The sequence below is a fragment of the Meriones unguiculatus genome, chromosome 10, assembly GCF_030254825.1.
Source record: "Meriones unguiculatus strain TT.TT164.6M chromosome 10, Bangor_MerUng_6.1, whole genome shotgun sequence".
NCBI classification, from domain to species: domain Eukaryota; kingdom Metazoa; phylum Chordata; class Mammalia; order Rodentia; family Muridae; genus Meriones; species Meriones unguiculatus.
This window is the reverse complement of record NC_083358.1, coordinates 19,024,097-19,044,713: the sequence shown is the minus strand read 5'-3', so window position 1 is coordinate 19,044,713 and position 20,617 is coordinate 19,024,097. Positions and strand designations below refer to the sequence as shown.

The 20,617-nt window shown below is 51.2% G+C and overlaps 1 protein-coding gene across 1 annotated transcript in view; it reads left to right on the top strand.

Annotated features, from left to right (window-relative positions):
- The window catches only part of Zfhx3 (zinc finger homeobox 3), a 245,130-nt gene that overhangs the window by 189,315 nt on the left and 35,198 nt on the right, over positions 1-20,617 (top strand). Inside the window, 1 exon segment of the mRNA XM_060392012.1 lies at positions 10,160-10,267. Within this exon segment, the coding sequence (XP_060247995.1) occupies positions 10,160-10,267 (108 nt within the window).

The following is a 20,617-nucleotide window of genomic DNA, read 5'->3' as shown; positions in this document are numbered from 1 at the left end:
TCTGTTTGAGAATAGAGACCTGATGGCTTAGGAGAATGGGCCTAGGTTTTGACTTTATGCACGGCAGTGTGTTTTCAAATGTCAGGCGTGACCGTAAGATTTCTTTCCAGATTTCTTTCTGCCTCTTCGCTTGCACCAAGCAGTGTGTTGTGATGTGTTAAGATTGTCCGAGTCCTCGGAGATGGAAGTCTGTTGTAAGCTATTTCCAGGCTCTGCGCATGTCCCTGGCATTGCATTCAGACGCATGCAGCGTTGCAAATGCATAAGACCTCCATTGCACACACTTGGGTCTGCCCAAGGAAGGGCATTGAGTTTGGCCAGTGTTTCTCTGGGTAAAATGCCACTTGAGTTGGCCCGGTTTGTGTGTTTGTGTTCCGTCAGATTTGATTTGGCAAGTGCAAGCCTTTGTTTGTGCTTTGTTTTTCCTTTTTTTTTTTTTTTTTTTTTTTTATGAATCTGCTCGTTTTACCAGCTGTGCACACAAGTGGCCTACGATCCGGCAGAAGCAGCTCATTGACAGTCCGTCCTCTTGCTGCTCTGCTATCCGCCGGCGGACGTAAAAGAACATTTCTGCCTCACTTCTGCGTTCCATGGGGACTGACGCTGCTTTCTGAATGGTTCCGCTCCTCAGACAGGATAGGCTTAAGAGGAAAGTGACAACCAAGCTGGGAATCCAGGTCTGTCACCCATGTGTCAGGGTACTCAGGCCGCTGCAGTCAGGGGTCCATTTCTCTCCGTTAGTGCTGTGTGTCTCTATGGTCAGAAACAAATCGCTTACCTGTTTCTTTTTTTAATTTGCTTTAATTTATTTTTTCCTGTTTAAAAATCCACAGTGTACCTTAGCATTGTTGAACTGCATCCTCCTCCCGCCCCCCCACCCCCCCTAACCCCCCACCCCCGTAAACACCGGCGTCTGCGTGACAGCTCCACCGCCCTCCCCTCCCCGTGCTCTGGTTCCTGTACGTGTTGCATCCATCACCGCCGCTGTTCCCGTCATGAGAGCCATCCCTCAAGGTTTCTGCGTAGGCCCATTAGGTTCTAATCACCTTCCTTTAATGTCATTTCTGGTACAGCCTGCTCACTTCCCATATACCTTCATTTGTACACAGATGCCTGAGTGTGCTCACGGCCCTCCCTGACCCCCATGCCGTCGTGCGTCAAGCCTAAGATCCCCAGTGAGTCAGTTTTGACTCTGAAGGACACACCAGTCTTGTATAGTGGAAAACACTATGGGTGTGTGTGTGTGTGTGTGTGTGTGTTTTAATTTACTCCATCACTCATGTGTGTTTATCTACCTTGTCTTCTCCCCTTCAACTGGGGAGGCTCAGCAGTGTTTATTTGAAGCAGGGTGTTGTTGAAACACAGACCCTGTAGGGACCACTCGGGCCGCACACCTGGAATGTTAAAAAGCTTTCAGAGGGCTCTCTGCTGTTGAAAAATGTCCCTTTCTGCCAAGTGGGGCAGGCAGGCCTCCTCTCCAAGAGGTTCCAACGTCCCTGTCTACCTCATGCGGTCGTGCACCCCGAATTCTGACTGCAGGTCCCCCCCCAGATGTTTTTAGATAATATGCTCAAGTCTCATGGTGAGTGTGTGGAGCCCCTCTTCTCAGCCCCTCCACCCGGAGCTTCCTCTCCCCCCTCAGCTCCAGGGACCCTTACCTCTCAGTTGATGTGTCCTGCACGCTTATGAGTCCCTGCCTCTACCCTCTCCTCCCAAGTAGCACTCTGAGGTGGAATCGGTATTTTCCTCCCGAAAGGACTCTGCTTTTAACTGGCCGGAGAGGGGCACTGCTCTTGGCATCAAGGCCCTTCTTTTGCATGTTCCTACTTTCCAGAATATTCCAGTTTGGTGTGAGGTCAAGCCGAGCAAAATGCTGTTTAAAAGAAAGGAGAGCAAGAGAAAGGTGCGTGTCAAGATGCATTTGTTAGATCACATTTTAAATGAAGTACAATTCAATGTAGGGTTCTTTTTTTGGGGGGGGGGATTTTCTTTTTTTTTTTTTTTGGTTCGAAGAAAGGAAAAAAAAACCCTGCAAATCCACTGAGCTCCCAGAGAGCACGCCTCCTTTGTCGCAGCGCTGACATTGAAGTGTAATTTTTCATGGTTATTTGGACTGGAAAATGGAGGTGGGGGGGAGAAACGGAGAGATGGGTCTGCGATTATTTCCCATAAATGACAACACAATCACATCACGCTCCGATACAAACATGCTCAGGGAATTTGCCTTTTTTTTTTTTTTTTTTTTTTTTTTTTTTAACTTTTCATGTGTGAAAGTAGCAGCCGCCGCCAGAGCTGTGTAGAAAGCCCAGAAGCCCAGGGAGCAAATCTCTCTGCTGAGCTCAGTTTCCTCCAGAGTTGTGCGAGCCTCACTTGGTGTGCGTTCTGAAACCATTTCAGAGCTGGGTTTGTGTTTTGCAGACTGGAACTCACACCTCTCAGTTTTATTTTATTTTATTTTATTTTATTGAAGCCTTCCCGTGAACAGCCACCAGGCGAGTCCGCCAGCGTCCTTTCCGTTGTGCTTTGTCGCTGCACATCCGCTTTTATCCTTTCTGGGATTCTGCAGGGGGCAGCCCAGGTGCGTCTGCTGAGCACACAGATAAATGGGACCCGGTGCAGTGCGGGCTCGAGGCGTTTCCTCCCTTTTTCTCCTCTCCTGACCCCCACCCACCCCCTTAATTCCAGTGTGGTTTTGACAAACTGTTCAAATGACCAAGTGGCCTTGCCTGGGAGAGGAAAAAATGGCAGGGCTCGTCCTGACCACACAATGGCAGCATTCTTAACTCCCTCCAGTGTCGCTCCCACAGGGGGGGACAGCCGAGAGAGGGGAGTTTTCTCTTCAGGGCCACGCGGGCTCTGTCCAGGGGCTGCTCCAGTCTGAAATGAAGTCAGTAAGAAGGCAAGGAGGAGAGGAGCCTTCCCAGCCTGCTCCTTGCTGCGGGGTTCCCATTCTTCTTGCTTCTGTAAACAGCGGCAGGATCTTCAGATACACAAAAGCGTAAATGGTCTCCGTCCCCCAATTAGTCACTTTTTAAATAGCATCCAGAGCTGCCTTCTGCACTTCTGCATGTTGATTCTTCCAGCCCAGTTCCAAAAGGCAGGTTGTTGGGGGGGGGGTTGGAAAGGAAGTCAGGGCGGTGGCGGAGAGGCCGGATCCCTTCACTCTGTCCACCTCTCCACCTTCCGCAGAGCATTTCTGAGAGGCTCCTCTGTGGTGGCCCCATGCCTACATCTCTCAAGTGGCACCCTGAAACTAACTCCAGGTGTGGACCCCCTCCCCCAGGTGTCTCGGCTGAAGGAGCATCTCACAGAGCATGGAGAATCCCTAAGTCAGACCCACATGAGAGGCGGCCTCTCACTGGAGGGCGGGCACACGTCTGACCCCGCAGCGTTCTCCCGGCCCTTTTCTTCGTCCACGTCCGCCCGGCTCCTGGTGAGCTGGGATGTTTCTATAGAGATCCTCTCCGAGAAGGTGCTTTTGTACACACAATAATATGTCATGGGTTTGACTCATTTCTCTTCCCCCCCAGCCACCACCAAGATGAGAAAATGACATACAGGAATACTAGGCCTAACAGTTCTCCCAGCCAGTAGAGGGGAGTCGGTGGCAAACCTAGCGGAGCTTAGCTCAGTAAAAAATTGTGAGGAATGGTCAAGGCAAGGGCAGCCCTGGAAAGGGAGCAGCCTCTCTCCGCTGCTTCCTGGCTCTGCCCTGCACCACGCTAAGCTTCCTCCCCTGGACTGCAGTGGATCTCGTTCTAGGCGCGCCCTGGCCCCACCCCCCACATGCTGATATTTTCCTTGATGAAGCTACAAGAAGCATAAAACGGACCAAAGTTGTCCAGCAGGTTAAACATTGAAAGTTCAGCTAACTACTGTCAGGTAGACATGCGACTTCCTGCTCTTCGTGTGTGGGTGAGGGTATACACTCCCAAGCTGAGGACAAGAGATGTTAAGATGGCAGTTTATATTTGTGGCGGGCAAGCCACCTGACCCCAGGGAGCATTCCTGGGGTTGAGGAATTGTCACCCAGAATAGCTGATTGCTCCAAGTTGCCCCTCAGGCAGGCAGCTTCCAACCAGGAAGCCTGTGAGTAACCGGTTAAGAGGCCGTGTTTGGAACTGTTGCTAGACAGCCTCATTCAGGCCCAGAGTGTGACTGCACAGTACAGGCACAGCCCAGGGGTCTCAGAGCCACCTACCTGGAATGTCTTTGGTCACCTTTCTTTCAGGGAAGGTCTCAGGAGAGTCAAGGTGGGGTGGGGTGGGCTGGGGAGAATGCCGCACCCTTATGGTTAGAGCCAGCTGGGAGCATAACAGTTGTCTGTCCACCTGCATGGTGCACCACAGCCCATTAGCACCGAGTTTCTGCTGCATCAGAATTTTAACACAGGGTTTCACAGGAAGCATGTGGCCCAGACTTCTCTTGTGCTGTGGGATTTGACCTCTTCTGTAACATAAAGCATGTGCGCTCTGCATAGTGTCTGTGCCCAGTCGAGGTTTCCCATTGATAAGAAAGTGCCAAGAGGATTGGACACACCAGCCTGTCCTCTCCTCTCCTCCCCCCTCCCCCTGCACCCTCGTCGTGCCAACCGAGGCTGAGAGAGCAGAAGTGATTGGCTGGGGCATTTTAGCACAAAGCACGTGCATCCTGGACTCCAGGGCCTCCACCCCTAGGAAGAAGACAAAGCAATAGCCAGAGTCGCTCCCCCCCCCCCCCCCGCACTAACCATCATGAGATACCGGCCAACTGCACTTGAAGCTGGCCCCCTCCCTGCCACCCCTGCTGGCCAGACCACCCGACTAGGTGGTCAGTCCTTGGGTTAATTAGGTTGCAACCGGGAGAAAGACAAAAGCTTTAACCCTGTCTTCAAAGTAAGCAGATTGGTTATTTTGTTTTTCAAAGAAGAGGTCCCATATACAATTAAAACTTGTTTCTGGTAAACCTCATTCCAGGAAGGATGGGCTTTTAACAAAGGCTTTTGACAGCTGCAGGCTATTTCATTTTTTTTAATGCCGAATGAAAAATCAATACATTTTTCTGGGTTATACATATTCAGAACAGGCCTGATATTTCCATTATAATGGAAAGCGGGCGTCTGCACACCTCGCCTGTCAGAGCTGCACCATCGCATTTTCCAAGCCACTGCTAAATATTTCAAACCTGATTTGATTGTGGTTCATGACAGCTAATGTTTCTCAGCTCTTGAGCCCGCCGACAGGCAAGCGCACTGTATCCCCCTCCACCCCCCAAGCACTGTCCTCCCACCCACCCCCAGCCTCCCCCCACCCCCGGAAAAGGGAATGAACAGTTTCATTCTTTGGGGATCACAGATTGGCTGGTGTGTTATTTAACTAACACACCCGTGTGAGAGCCTTGGGTACAGACACCCTGGTCCTTCAGAGAATTTCCAAATTTCTATCCTATCAAGGCGGGGTGGGGGCTTTGTCAGGTCTGAATTAATCTACATTATCCTGTTAAGAGTTGGGAACAGAGGGACTAGTCTTAATCATTGATTGACTCCCCTCTCCTTCAAGCCCGGAAGCGATTTGTGAAACACCCCCAGTGGACACATTACTCCACCTATTGTTGGGGGGACTGGGGAGAAACGGTATTTTTTTTTCTTTTAACCGGAATGCCTTCGTGGGTGCCATTTGGGGAGCACGTGCCGGGGGCCCGAACGCTGGCTTTGTGATGATGCTCTTCCCCGGGTTTGGCTTCTGCCTCGCACACACCGATTCCCAGGCTGCTCCCAGAACTCTTAGGAACCCCTGTGGGGCTGCTAGCTGACACACTTGCCTCCTCCTTCACGGGGAGAATCAGGGTCGGAGACTCTTGGAGACCTCGATCAGGAGGCCCAGTGTCAGCCAGCCAGGAGCGGGGAGAGAGCCATTCGCATTTGTGGGGAGCAAAAGCTGCTTGGATGGGGCGTTCCTCTAGGTCTGTGGTCCCAACCTCCCAACCTCCAAAATGGCTTCTTTGAGGATCTGTCTGTATTTGCAGGGGCCTTTGCGCCCACCTGAGGGCTCTGTCCCTCACCTCACCAGGAGGTGAGAGTGCAAAGAGCAGGCTGGGAAGGCTCAGCCCTAATGATGGGGGATCAGGGAGATGAGGTAGTAAGGAGGTATGTTTCTAGATCTCTCACAGGTCCTAGGCCGTGTTTGGCTTGGCAGTGAAAGCCAGAGGGTACCCCTGGAAGGCCATGCTGGTTTTCATGAGTTCCTTACGTTTCTGGGCCTCGACAGGACCCGTGTTGGCAGAGTGCTTGCCTAGCAGGCAGAGAGCCCTTGGTTCCATCCCCAGTGACGCATACACCTGGAGTGGGGGCATTTCTTTGTAATCCCAGCACTCAGGAGGCAGAGGCAGGAGACTGTACCAATCAATAACCAGGCCAGCCTGAGGCTCAGGTCGAAAAATAAAGCTTCCCCCTCTCAGTTTCGCCTGAAAAGTGCGGACAGACGGGAGGGATTACCCTAACGTGAGGGCTGGGGTGGGGCATGACCTGCAGGGTTTTAGGGGCCCCTCCTGTGGTACCTTTAACAAACAGTTGTCCCGGGTGCCTTGAGCTTGCTGCCTCCGGCTGAGAGCTGGGGCTAAGAGCTGGGGCTGAGGTAGAGGTGACCTCCTTGTCCAGTCCTGCCACACACCCTTGAGAAAGCATCCCAGTTTTGCTCAGGCCGGGATGTGAAGTGTCATTTCTTTAACACTCAGAGGGGGAAACTGGTTGTGGTGTGCGCGTGCGCCTGAGCTCGGAGTGTGAGGTGTGTCAGTCAGAGGAAAGCAACCTATCCGTCTGAGCAAAGGATGGAGGTTTTTAGACAAAACCCATCACCAGCCCACTCCCTCAGTGGCTCCCACCATCTGTCGGTAGTTGATACTACAGAAAGAAAAACAAAAACACGGCTTCTGTGGTGACCCCGGCCAGTGGCCGCTACACAGGGCCGGGATGTGCTGTACACGGCCTGTGAGGAGAACCGCCCCTCCACCCCTCGCTGTCAGAACAAACGTGTGTATCCGATGCACAATCCGGAAGAGAGCGAGGTGTAGCGAGCTGCCCCGGCTCAGTGGGCAGGCTCTGGTCCAGAGCCGGATGCTGTTGTACCCCTGGCCACAGCTGCCCATCCAGGGCCAGGATGCCAACACGCCCCTGTGGGTGCCGAAGCCAGGCCTTTTGGTGAGAGTGTGACATTTCTGGACCCAGTAAAGACACACCCTGTCTGCAAAGCCTCACAAGTCCGGGCTGTCCAGACAGACTTGCAGTTCATATCCGAGTGTTTTTTTTTTTTTAAATCATTCTCTACCTTTATTGGTATTCAAGCTTACGGTTTTCCGGTTACTGTCAGCCTGGGCTTTCATCCATTTTAAAGAGCTTTTACCCCCTCTCGCTGTTGATGATGATGGTATAAAGACAGATGGTGTAACTGCTTATGAATGTTCTATTTTATTTCCCCAGGACTAGACCGTTCGCGTGGAGACGTATATTATTTCCACATGCTCAGGTTCGGCAGCCCAGACTTGTCTGCCTCCTAGCCAGCTGCCCTCCCGGGCCTTGCCATGCAGAGGGCGACACCTGTAGGTCACAGGTGGAACTGCAGGGACTCTAGTATCTGCCTAAATGGGACCTGGTTTTTGTTTTTGTCTGTTTTGTTTTGTTTCTTTAACTAGGGGTGAGGACACTGATCCCCTATAAATGGAGCTGGTCTGTCCAAAAGTTTCTTAATCATTCTTCATAGAGCATGTATATCATATTCTCTTAGTGTATAAATCACGGACGATAAAACAAAGCCTAGAAACTCAAGAAGGCATTTACACGTCTTGAAGAAAAGTCAAATTTAATAATAATGATAGTAACAGTAATCGTGTGAAGTAAAGTAACCCCTTTTAATTTTAATTTGCATCCCTACCCCCACCTTCTTGAGACGTAGCTGCCTTTGTTTTCTGTTTGCACGGAGCAGGAAAGGAAGAAAGCCAAGGAAGGCTCGGGCGAGGGTTCTCACACAACCCCTTCTTGTGTCTCCCTCACGTGCTCCTGCGTCCACAATCTGCTCACAGTCTCTGTCTCCTAAGTGTAACTGCTTGGAAAGCTTCAGCTCCCCGGCATCAGTCCCGGGTGGGTGGTGGTTTTGAACTCTGCCCTCACCGCTGCAGGCACGGGCCCTGGCTTTGGTGGCCCAGTAGGCATTTGCTTCCTCTGCTGAGAGACACCTCAGCACACCGCTCATCACCCAGGGAGCCGTCTCCTATAAGAGCCAGGCCATTTCAGTCTAAGGCAATCGTGGGTGTCCCTGCCAGAGAGATGCGCCCTTTGAGCCATCTCTGTGCCGAAGCCCACTTAACTACTTTACCAACACTGCAAATGACTTGTGCCATGGAGCGTATTTAGAATGCCTAGCTAGTGTGCATATGCTCAATTTAATATTGATTAACTTACTACTGGTGTTGCTCTTGAAGATGAATTCTGTAGGTGTCTCGTCAAAAGCCTAAAATGTGCACCTTACCTGGACATAAGATGGCGCATGTATCTTTCAGTACAGCGTACTTTTCGTGCTCAGGCATTTTTTCTCCCTTCTACAAGTCTGTGTATGCTGTTAATACTGAGCTGTATATCTAAAGAATGTCAAGCCACAAATGCCTGATTTTTGTCTGTTCAAACGAAGGGCTGGGTCAGGAGACCCAGTGTGAACTTTGGGGTGCAGTGAGCCAACAAAGGCGTACAGGGAAAGACGCAGAGAGCCCTGAGGTCACCTTGAAGAAGCAGCACCCAGGGGATTGCCTCTGGGGCTCTCTGCTGTTGGTAAGGAAGAGAGACCATCCTTCCTTGTTAGAGTCCCTTTTCCCTGGCCATTGATGCTCTATCATCTTTCCAGAAGAATTAGAAGAACACAACTCTAGAATGATCTTTTTTGGCCTTGGGTGTTTTGGAAGCCTCTACAGATCAGTTCACTGACTGTTTTTAGTCCTTCTGCGGGATAGAATTTAGAGGCTATTTTGAGGGGAGGTCGGAGGGCATAACACCTGAATTATTTTAAATGTAGGGCCGAGGCCAGCCTGGGCCACAGTGTGAGGCCTTGTCCCCCAAACAAACAAACAAACAAAAGTGGACTTGCGGTTGGATATTCTGAAGGTGGTGCTGGCTAGAACCCCAGTCCACAGTTCCAGATTGTATCCTGGTCTCGGTTCCTGTCGAGGTCAACCTGGGCTTCCTGTGATAGGCATAAGGAGTGTGTGTTCTCAGGCTTCTGAACCCGGAGAGGTGTGCTCTTCAGTTTCCTCATCACTTTCAGTGCTTTGGACCTTGGTTTTGTTTGCCTCATTCTTTAGAAAATTAGTATCGTGTGTGTCTAATGTACCTGTGCGGGCACCTGTGCCACAGCACATGTCTGGAGGTTGGGCTAACCCTCTGGGGCCAGTTCTCTCCTCCTGCCTTTACGAAGAGTCTGGGGCTTGAACTTAGTTCACCAGGTTTGCAGGAGTTTCTCACCGAGCCATCCTACCCATCCTCACTCTTCCTCTTAACTGCCTCTTAGTAAATGTGTGCTTTGGTTAATGATCCAGCTGGCCAGAAGAACAGAGAGAACCATTCCCCACCCCAGCACCACAGGCTCTTTCCTTCTCAACTCGGGGAGACAACATTCCACCTGAGAGTAGGCCTACTTTGGGACATGGCGGTTCCGCCATGCGTTTTCATTCAGCCCTTTTGCCTCTCCCGTCTGCCTTCTAGAGCTCCTTAAGCCAACAAATCCTATCACAGATGTTCTGTGACTCTCCAGGATGTAAGTGACTCCAAGAACCCCTGTCATCATCTGGCTTGTGCATGGACACTGCCGGCCCAGTGAGGGCTCAGAGACTGGGTCCGGTGTAGTCTCCAGCCTGGGACGAGTGACTTGCTCCATTTGGAGAGAGCTGAGGGAGGCCCTCAGAACCTATCTAAAGTACGCGATGGTCACACATCTAGCAGCACTCACAGCCCCATAGCAGCCCTCCCTGGGAGGAAGTGCACCTTAATATGGCTGGCCTCACTGGGGCCACTAAGAAGACAAGGACAGGGTCGCTGATGTCTGGGTTTTGTGGTTGGTCCTTCTTGGGCACAGGGGCCTAGGAGCTCTCCAACACCTTCCCAGCTTTCATTGCTGACATCTTTGCTTTCCCCATATTTCAGAAGAAGCCGTTGAAGATGCAGAAGGACCTGGCGAAGCGTCTGCTGACCCGGAGGAGCTGCCCAAAGACCAGGGGAGCAGCAGCGAAGAAGGGCAGAGCAAGCGGCCAGGTAGTGTGCATGGCTGTCTTCGGCCCTTGGGACTTCTCCCTGGGAAAAACGAGGCTGGCATCAGGAAGCAGACCTATCCTTCCTCTCTCTTAGACGTATACTGGCTTTGTTTGGGCTTGCAACAGAGGGAGTGTTTGTTTGTTTGTTTGTTTGTTTGTTTTGAAACAGAGTCTTACCATATATCTCTGGCTGGCCTGAAACTCACTATATAGAGACCAAGCTAGCCTTGAACTCACAAAGATCCACCTGCCTCTGCCTCTGCCTCTGCCTCCTCTGCCTCTACCTCTGGCAGGGGTAAAGGCAAGCATCGTCCTGCTCTGTTTTTCTTTCTCTTTCTTGTGTTCTTATTTAGGTCCCTTTTTTATTGAGCACCAGGCGTCTGAAGTTTTGAGGTACCTTTGCTCTTGGGCAGCTGCACAACGTTGTTATTGTGTCCTTTTCTTGCCCTTCTTCTTCTGTTGAAGGCCTGGCAGAGACATTTGTCACACAGGCCTTGGTTGAGGTCACCCCTGATTCTCAGCCTCAAGGTTAGCAGAGGCAGGAGGCGCGGTGGGTCTTGCTCTGTGTCTGGGGACCTGAGGGAGGGGGCCTGTGTACTCTTACGTCCATGCCCCTTCCCCGGGGCCAGTGTCCACAGGGAGGACAGCAGTGCAGTCCCGGGCAGGGGGGACATTTTAGCAAAAGCAGAACAAATTGTAGAAGCCAGGGCAGGAAGTGCTATTTCTGGAAAAGCCAGTGCCGAGAGAGAAGAACGGCCATTTTTCAAGATGACAGGATCTCTGTGCTGAGGAGAGAAGAGCTGAGACAGAGAAAAGCTCAGGGTTCAGAGGAGGAGCTGAGTCATTTCTTTGAGGATTTACTGGGTAGATAAGTCTCACAGACACTACCACAACGCTAACAGGAAATGCTGTGACAAGCATCAAAACTGATCCCGTTTGGTCAACCCGACTCTCGCCACCATTCTCACTCACTGTTATAATTCTTTGCTTTCTTTCTTCCTTTCTGTTAAAGAAAATATTTACCTTTTAGAGTCTGTATTGGTTGGGCCTTTGTTACTTTTATAGGCAAGGCTGTTCTTAAATCATATTGAGGGTTGGGGGTTGGCCTTCATTATTTAAACAAGATACAGAATCTTGGAGAGAGGCCAGAGGAAAGCAATGAAAATGACTGAAGGCTGAGAAATCCTGCCTCTGTGAAGAGGCTGCAGGAATCAGGGCTGTGTGGCCCAGAGAAGTCAAGTTTGGGAGGTTTCTGGATAGCAAGAAGGACAGGCTTCGGGAGGGGACATGCCGCGAGGTTCGGTGTTTTCCTGAGGACAAAGGATGGGGCCACTGACCGAACAGAGGGGCGCACCAGGTGGCATTCACCGTCCCTGTGGCTCTTTTGAAGTAGGGCTCTGTGGAGTTTCCAGCTTGCTCTTGATACCGAGGGGCAGGGGCAGATGCCCTTGGGGGATTTAGGAGGGAGAGACACGGAGGAAAGGACCGTTACCTGTGATGGAGGTCCCCTTAGATCCGGGGAGGGGTGTTTCCCACCTGTGTCATCTTGCGTGTGCCGAGACCCCCAGTTTTTACTAACCTGTTAAGGTAAGCTGTAAATAGACAGTGTAGCCCACAGCCAAACATCCTGTGCCCCAAGGGAAGAGCATTTGGCTAACACACTCTGAAGGCCGTGGCCCTGTGACCTTGTAGGTCATCTGTTTGTTGTCATGATCTGGGTGCTTGCTTTCTAACCACGACCCTCCCATTTGCTGGGTGACAATATTTAGTCTCTCAACCCTTCTATGCCTCCCTGTTAAATGAGGTAGAGATTAAGAATAGTGCCTTGCCTCTGTATTATCTTAATTCGGGACACTTAGAACAAGGCCCGGCATATGGTAAGCTTAGTGTATGGAGTTTGTCAAGAAGCGTGCAGAAAACCAGTAGCAATCTCTCTTAGCCTTCTCCATTTGTATACGAGACGAAAACACCCAGCCACCATGGCTTCTAGTTTTGAAGAGTTAGCAGGAGTGACATACAGCGGTTTAGCCGGGTCTGCCCACTGGCATTTGGTGTGTCATGTTTCCAGCATCCCATGTGGGTGCCAGGGACATTATTAAAGAACCGCTGCTCACAAAGCCCCTACTGTGTGCAAGGCCCTGCGCTGCCAGCTTGGGGCATGCTTTTCACACCCATGCAACCGGTACGGGGCGGGCCTGGTTGAGGGCGCCTCAATTAAAACTCGTTCGGTGTCTGTGACCCAGAGTATAGCCTTCCATCTTAGCACCAGTGGACATGCCCACCAGCCAGGAGGCCACCAAGAGGCTTAAAAAAACCCAAGAACCGTAGAACGCATGTCCATAACAAGGCTCCCCAACCTGGACGCATTCATCCACGCAACAGGCCTCTCTTTACCTCCAGAAGACGGGGAGAAACAGAGGCTCAGGGGCCGCACCCTGCCAGGCGCACAGAGGTAAAGGAAGAAGACAGCCTTCCTTGCCGACCCCTTCAGACCATCCTCCCCTGGCCCGAAGCGTAACTTTTTGTCTGTGGATTCAGAGTATGTAATGACAGGCTTAATGAAGCTCTTGGGCCGATTTGATCTTGGACTGGAACCCGGTGCCAGCAATCTTTCTGAGCCTTCATTTTGGATCCTTGGTATTTTGTAAAAGAATAATAATAGGAAAAGGGGTGTGTGTGACTACGTTTCTTTCATTTGTTCCCTAAATTAAGCTGTTCCTTTCTGATTAAGCTTGATGGGGACTGCTTCCTCCCCGCAAACAAGTAAATAGCGATTTCACAATTTGTTGTGTTGATTAGTGGCTGCTGCTGATGCAGATTAATAATATTTCAAATGGGTCTGGATAATTGGCATTTTTCTCAGCTATTGATTATGTAGTTTGGGGGCTCGTGCAGGAACGGATAATCTTGAAGATTTTAGTTACTTGTCTTTCGTCTCTTCTTATTAGAGTAGGACTTGCAATCTCCTTTAGCTATCCCTCTTCAGGGTTCTCAGCGATAGAGTGAGGATGTTGCCTTGAGGGATCCTGAGACAACCGTATAGTGAGCTGAAAGGGGGGGACCATAGCAGAGTCCCTCACTCCATGCGAGACACTAGGCAGGGTCACGAGTTTTGAGAGGCTTTTGTCTGTAGGGTGTGAGACACCGTCCTGGGCCTTCCAGGGTACCCGTCATCGAAAGGGCATTGCAGGAACTTGTGCGCTGACCAGAACGTCCAGCATCTAAATCACGCTCAGAGGAAGTGACATTTAAGTCTTGTTTCATCTTAATGAATATAAATTCAGGTAGCCATACATGCCTCGGAAGGACTAACCCCGAAAGAATCCATCACGGGCACGCTGACTCTGTGTGACTGGCTAAATTGGAGGCTTCCCATCTGTCTGACCTTCCCATCAGCAGACACAAACAGGTGCCCGGGCACAGCTTCCCAGCCGGGTGGGCGGGGCTCCTGACGACAGCGCCAGTCACAGCTGCTGCGGCTTTACCCGGGTCGCCATTGTTTTTCCCTGCGAGCCAAGGCTGCTTTCCAGGCGTGAGCATACCTGACTCTCACCCCTGCTCTGTGAAGTTGTCGATAAACAGCTGCCCTCCCACTTCTGCCGTCTCCAAAGCTAGGAAGCTTAGCCTGGCCCGGCTCAGGCAGGGTGAGAAAGTACACAGGCAGATTTGAGAACCACATCCTGTTTCCCTAGGAACTTAGGACAAGGTACCTACCCTTAGCAGCACGCTCGGCCAACACCCTCCCCCACCCCGCTCCCATGCCCGGGGAAATGGGCTCCTTATTTCTCAGGTAGACCTCTCTGACCCATGAATGAGGAGCAGATCCCAAAGTTTTATAATGAAAATGGTGACATAGCACCAGTGTGATCAAAATGACCTGGATTGTCTCCTGGAAGCGTGCCAGGTAGTGGGCCAGCGAGATGGCTGAGGGTGAAAGCACTTGCCAAAGCAAGTCTGATCACCTGGATTCCATCCTGGATGACTTCCACCCCCCACCACCACCACCAGCGGAAGGAGAAAACCTCTTCGCACATCCTCGAGCTCAGGGCACACACACCGAATAAAACTAACTCCGATGAAAGCAGGTCGTTGCCATGGAAAGGGCTCTAGGTGTGCAGTTAGGAAAGCCGCTAGCTAGTGAGTAGCATCAGTTGGGGGACTGAGTTATGGATGCCGTGAGTGTGAAACATGTTGAAATAGCACCCACGAGCCCCAGCCACCTGCGGGCCCCATGGTGGAGAAGTGGCAGATATGCAAGCCATTGGAGAGCAGGGTCTCACGTTCAGTCAGCACAAGCAGGAAGCGTTCCTTCAGGCCAGTGGGGGTGGGGCGAGGCAGAGCATCACGGGAAGGTTCTAAGAGGCAGAGCCCTCGCTAATGCACTGTCATTTCCACCATCCAACTCTGTGGTTTTTCTCCTTTGAAACTTGAACGTGACCCCTTGTTGTCATTTGCCAGAGTGGATTTGAGTATGAGCGTTTTGAGATAGAAGAGCCCCCAGCGTCCCCCACTGAACAGTGATTAACGCTGTGATTAGCCAAGTCAATCATTAATTGCTATAAATTAAGTGATACCCAATTAATGCAGCGCTTTATCGCCAATAATTAGGGGACAAGATTGAACTGTTGGCAAAGAACCATAGTGAGATGGTTATTGAAAGGCCGAGGCCACCAAAGTCTCTAGCCACAGAGCGCCAGAGCCTGGCTACGGGGGACTGGAGGCAGGATGACCAGGGGGCGCTGGTGCTTGGTAAAGATGGGCAGAGCACCAGCCTAGCCGAAAACAGGGGTCTGGCGATGCTCTGAAGATCCCTAACTGCCATGCCCTGTGTGTGTTCTTGTTAAATTTTCTGTCAGAATTGCAGTTTGACTGCCTTCTCTGCTCTGGAGAAAGGGCCCAAAGGGACTGGACTCTTTTTTTTTTTTTTTTTTTTTAAGTCCATGATGCTCACCTAGCGCCGAGCAATTAGTGCAGTGGAGCATCCATGATTTGAATCTATGGGAGCTTGCTATTAGAGGAGGCATTAACAGGCGGCCGTGAGGGCGAGCGCGTGTTTGCGGACTGTGGTGCTGGCGGGCATGATTTCAATCTGGTTTGACGTGTTTAACATAAATGTATAGTGCGCTGCTCTTGCCGCATATGAATAATTCCTATGGAGCCACCGCCCTTCTGATTATCGAGTTTGGGAGGGGGGGTCAGGTCAGGCACATCCTGGTGGCAATCTGTGCCAGCCTGCGGGCCCTGCTCCTCCGTTGTTTACAGCTCTGTATAAATAGAGATACTGTTGTATAAGGGACTCGGTGCCCGTCACAGAATGGAAGGGGCTGCTGCCTCCTCCGCCTCCTCTACCCTCCTTTCATCTCTCCCTTCCTCCCTCCTTCGCCCCCATCTATTTATTTATTTATTTGTTTGTTTGTTTGTTTTTACTTTAGTCAGATGCGTAGAGACAAGCTGTGTGGTGAGAGGGAGAGCACTGAGCCAGTATGGTCAGAAGCCATGGTTTTTCTCCATGACTGCAGGTCTTTGGCCTTCAGTTTCCAAACCTGTAAGATAGCAGGTTGGACTGAATTCCAGAACTTAAAATTCTGGATCTGGAACTGTTTAAATCAGAGGAGGCGTTGCTGAAAGGGCAGTATAAACCTCAGAGAATATTAGTTACCAAAGTCAGATCTTGCTAATGTGCGGGACTGTAATACAGCACGAGCCTGGGAAGAGGGGTTCAAACAGGCTTTCTCCGTGGGGGACAGACAGCACCAGGCCCATGGTCCTCGGGGGGATCTCCAAGACGGCAGGTCATCGCCCGGTCCTGTGTTGTCATAACAGTGTGGTAAGGACACCCACAGACGTGACCTTCGAACGCTCACTTGCAGCAACCCCTGTGGTCAGAAACCGACTCCTTCACCCGCACTTGCTCCTCTACGGAAGTAGCCCGGTTCTACGTCACACCGGCTCTTGCTTCCTTCTCTGCCTCACACCCAAAGCGAGTTTGTCTTTGCGGCCTAGTGTGATCGAAGGAATGTTGGGAGCCGTGTCCACACGGCCTCTTTGTGGTCCCTGCCCTTGCCAGCGGAAGCTGCCACCTGGTTTTCGCCTTCACGCGGCTAGAAATTGTGTAGCTGTCAGCTTTTCCGGGGTCCACTTGTACCTCCACCCTCTTTGCCATTTTCAGGCTGCTTTTAGCAGAACTTGGCGGCTCATGGTTATTGCAGGCAGAATTCTGTCTCAGGACTGAAAAGAAAGCATCAACTATTTTTATGTTGATAAGCAAAAATAGATCCACGGTGTGCTACATCGCCAGACTTGCCTGAATTCCCGTAATTCAAAGCTTGGCTCTGAGGATTTATATCGTTATGTCATAAGTGGTAAGAGCTAAGACCCCTATGGGGGGGAATCAAAGGAGGGAGAGAGAGAGAGAGAGAGAGAGAATGTGGAGATGCAAAAAACGTAAGGAACTTTGTAGAAGAAGTGTCACGTATAATCAGATAATTATGGCACAATGTAATGAGAATTAGTCTTAAGATATAGATTAGGGGCATGGAATGTCAATGAAGGAGTATGGAATGCAAATGAGGAAGTACATCAGCGCCCTAGAAAACACTTTACAGCGGGTAGCTTAGCCACAAAGTGCTTGCCTACCTGAGTTGGAACGTCAGAGCCTGTGTTTAAAAAAAAAAAAAAAATGGTGGCTGTGGGGCATGTAGCTGTAATCCTGGCTCCAGGAAGGTGGAGGCGGCTGGAATCCCAGGACTTTCTGGCCAGCTAGCTAGCGTACTGGTACCCTGCAGGCCAGAGAAAGCTAACACCGCAGGAATGATACCCGAGGTTATCCTTTGGCCTCCACATTCATATACACACCCACATGAGCGCCCCCACACGAGCAGACGCCTTGTAGATGTGCTCTCCTGATTCTCAGGCTCTGGCCCTGCCTTGTCTGAGCTGCAGCTTTTGTGAAGGTTTTCTGCTACAAGAATCGTAGTGGGATTCTTCGAAACACACCCCCGTGCATTATGGGACATCACTTTCCTTAGGCACAGTCATTTTCCGTGGGTCCCCTGTCGGCTTAATTTTTGGCTAGAGAGTCGTGCCCCATAGATTAGGAACTCCTGGGTGTCAGAGCTATGGTCAGCTTTCTCCACGACCCACCATCAGGCTCAGACATCCAGCCCCTACCTTACAAGCTGAAGAACATACAACCCAGCCACTTATGGTATGAAGCGTAGAGAAGACCTGGCAAATCCTGTGTTTTTTAAGGTATCATATAGGGCTGGAGAGAGGGCTCAGCTGTTAAAGACTAGGCTCACAACCATAAATGTAAGAGTTCAGTTCCCAGCACCCATGGCTGCCTCTCCAGCCACCTTGTAAGGTGTCACATAATTGTCAGCTGTGTGTGTGACAGGTGGTGACTATGTCTGCTGAGTCTTGGGAGGGCTGCTCAGCACTGCTCAGAAATGTCCCTAAGAGCCTGTTAATTAAATAGCACGGCACGAGTGCTTTGAGATCTAAATTACTTTATTCTCTGTTCAGGGCATGCAGCCCTTGGGATAGATGGGACTGTTTTACGTTGCTGAATAGAAAAGGTAAACTTAGGATGATTCCGCTTGCCCTAAACCAGGGATGCTTTCTCTCTCTCTCTCTCTCTCTCTCTCTCTCTCTCTCTGACTGTCTCTCTCTCTCTCTGTCTCTGATATTGTTTTACATCCCCATGTGGGCCCTAGATACTTCTAAAAACAAAGCCGCTGCAACAAGTACCCAAGACTTTCCAGGGCCCTGGGCCCTGTGGTACGCCTCATCTTCTTCTAGGCTCCCGGAAACCCAGCCCTGTGAGCGGAGGAGGCTGCAAGTTTATCGTAGTTGAGAAAACACTGGTGGTCCCCCAGCGGGGATCTGACCAGGGTGTGGGCAACCCCTGCCAGCCACTGTGCCTTTCTCCACGGCAGCGAGGACCAGTCAAGAGTTCCTCTATCCAGCAGGTGGGAGGGGGAGCACATGGGAAAGCATCAGTTCCGGACCTTCCCCCAAAGTGCTTGGGAACCCCGCCCCACCCCAGAGAACAGGTCACTTAGCTTCAGCTGTGGGAGTGCCGTGAGCAAACCAGACATGGAGACTCTCGAAATTCAGAGAGGCGTCTGTGTGTACCCAGTGCTCTCCCCAGTGCTGCAAAAGGCCAGTGGCTCCAGGACTGAGGAGATAGCTGCTGTTTGTAAGGCTGAGGCGAAGTTTTGTTTGGTGGTCCTTTGTGTCATGGGCACATCCCCAAGCTGCTGTGGTTCCACTAATACAATTTAGTCAAAACCCTGGGACATTAGGTTTGAACCAGGAAAACACTGAAAGAGTGATGATGTTTCTATCTTTGGTACCTCGGCTGGTGACCCTAAAGGACATTTGAGCCCATGAGGACCTTTGGTCTGGTCCTGTAACTTGTGTTTCCACTGAATTTTTGTTGTTTTGTTCTAGGTTTTTTGAGGCAGGGTCTTATGGCTGGGAACTTGTGATTCTCCTGCCTCGGCCTCCCAAATGCCCAGATTGCTAGCAGGCACCAATGATGGGTGGCCTGCCGGGCCCCACCTCTGGTTGCTCTCAGTCCGAAGTCATTACAGGAGTTGTGGGGTAGGGGGGAGCATGGTGAGTACAGAGCTGACTGTGCCCTCTGCCTGTGGCCACAGCAGCAAGCAGTGTGGATAAAGCCAGGGAAGCCATAGGATGAGGAGGCCACAGGTGGGGGCAGAATCAGGGATACTTCTCAGGTTCCCAAGGCCTGGCATGAGCTAGCCTCATGGTGGCAAGCAGAACATTAAATAGACAGACAGGCAGACAGACACACAGACACAGTGTGCTGGTCTAAATGAGGTGGTAGCTGTTTTGACTGGTGGTTCATTCACAAGTCTGACAGGGAAGGGAGGAAGGTGCCTTGCAAGCGGAAATGCAGGATGTCCTTTTGGGAGCTCCAATCAGTGTAGTTAAGCAGACTTATGCATATTTCAACAAGGAATTAGGGCAGCAGATTGATGCCTCTGATGTAGAACGTACTTGTTTTCTCCCCCAAGATACAAAGCGAGCTGCCCGGGCTGCCCCAGCAGCGGCAGCCACAGTTAACACGCGGGCCCAGCGTTCCACCACGAGGCTTCTTGTCCAGAGGGGCAGCTTCCTGGGAAGACAGTGACCTCACGGCTCAGGACACTGCCAGATCTCCACCACCAGAGACAAGCTTGTGCGAATAGAACCTAATACGGATCTGTTCATCATCCTGGGGTGGAAGTTTAGGGGGCTGTGGCCAGTCTGGCTCGTAGGTGCATGGAGCAGGGAGGTCAGCACTGCCCCTTTGGGCAAAGTAGGAGGAGCCCACAGGCTCTTGCCTGGTTTTCCTTGAGGTTCTCCAGGGCCTACGGCAAGAAAGGGTTCTCAGGCCAAGGCAGCCCATCATTCTGGATTACACAGCAAACAGAACAAATGCATGGAGGGGATGCTTTCTAGATTCCTGGCTTTAAAAATGTGTCTGTATTTGTTTTTAGAGGGAGCAGTTTCCCCAAGGGAAAACTGTGTATTCCTTCAGCTTCGGCCAGAGACATCGTGCCTTGAGACCAGGCCTGTCTCTCTCCCTCCCAAGGGAAGCTGAAAGTTTCAAGTCATTGGAGAGTGGACCGGCAGGTCTGCCCATGCCCATGTGAGACCTTTAGCTTAATTCAAGTTATAACAGAGCGTGTTGTGACAAGCGCCAACTGGGTAGCTCTTGTCCAAGTGTGGTCCGTGGAATGCCTGCCTCATGGGGAACTTACTGGAAATGCATCCGCTGACTCAGACCGGCAGAATCAGAGCCTCTGTGGGTAGGGCCTGGGTAGGGCCTGCAGAGAGTATTCAGTGCGCCCTGCAAGGAATTCGGACACCCTCTGGAGTTCCAGGACCTGAGTGCTGCCACCCCAGATGAAAGCAAGGGCTGTTTTTTTTTTATTTGTATGCCAAGCCCTGAGCCCCTTCTAGACCAGAGAGCTGAGCTTGACCAAAGACAGGCTTGTACCTACAAGAGGCGAAAATATTTGCTAAGCACTGGCCTGCGTTGTTTGTAGCAGAGAAAAATTAGTCTCCTTAAGTAACAACTGTGTTCATCCGTAACGAGCTCAAGATTTCTTTGGGAAAGTCTGTGGAAACGAAAAGTCCACGTTGTTGAGTATTCTATGGCGTACTGGGCCAGCACGGACTTTGTCTTCAGCTCTGGGGCGGATGATCTCGTGAGCATGCTTTCTAGAGCAGCACAACTTGAGACCCCAGGAGATGCCTCACTAGGCTGGACTCAGGCACATTGGAGAAGCTCCCGTCCTCACAGGAGTGTGCAGACGCTCCCCTGCCAGTGTGCTCA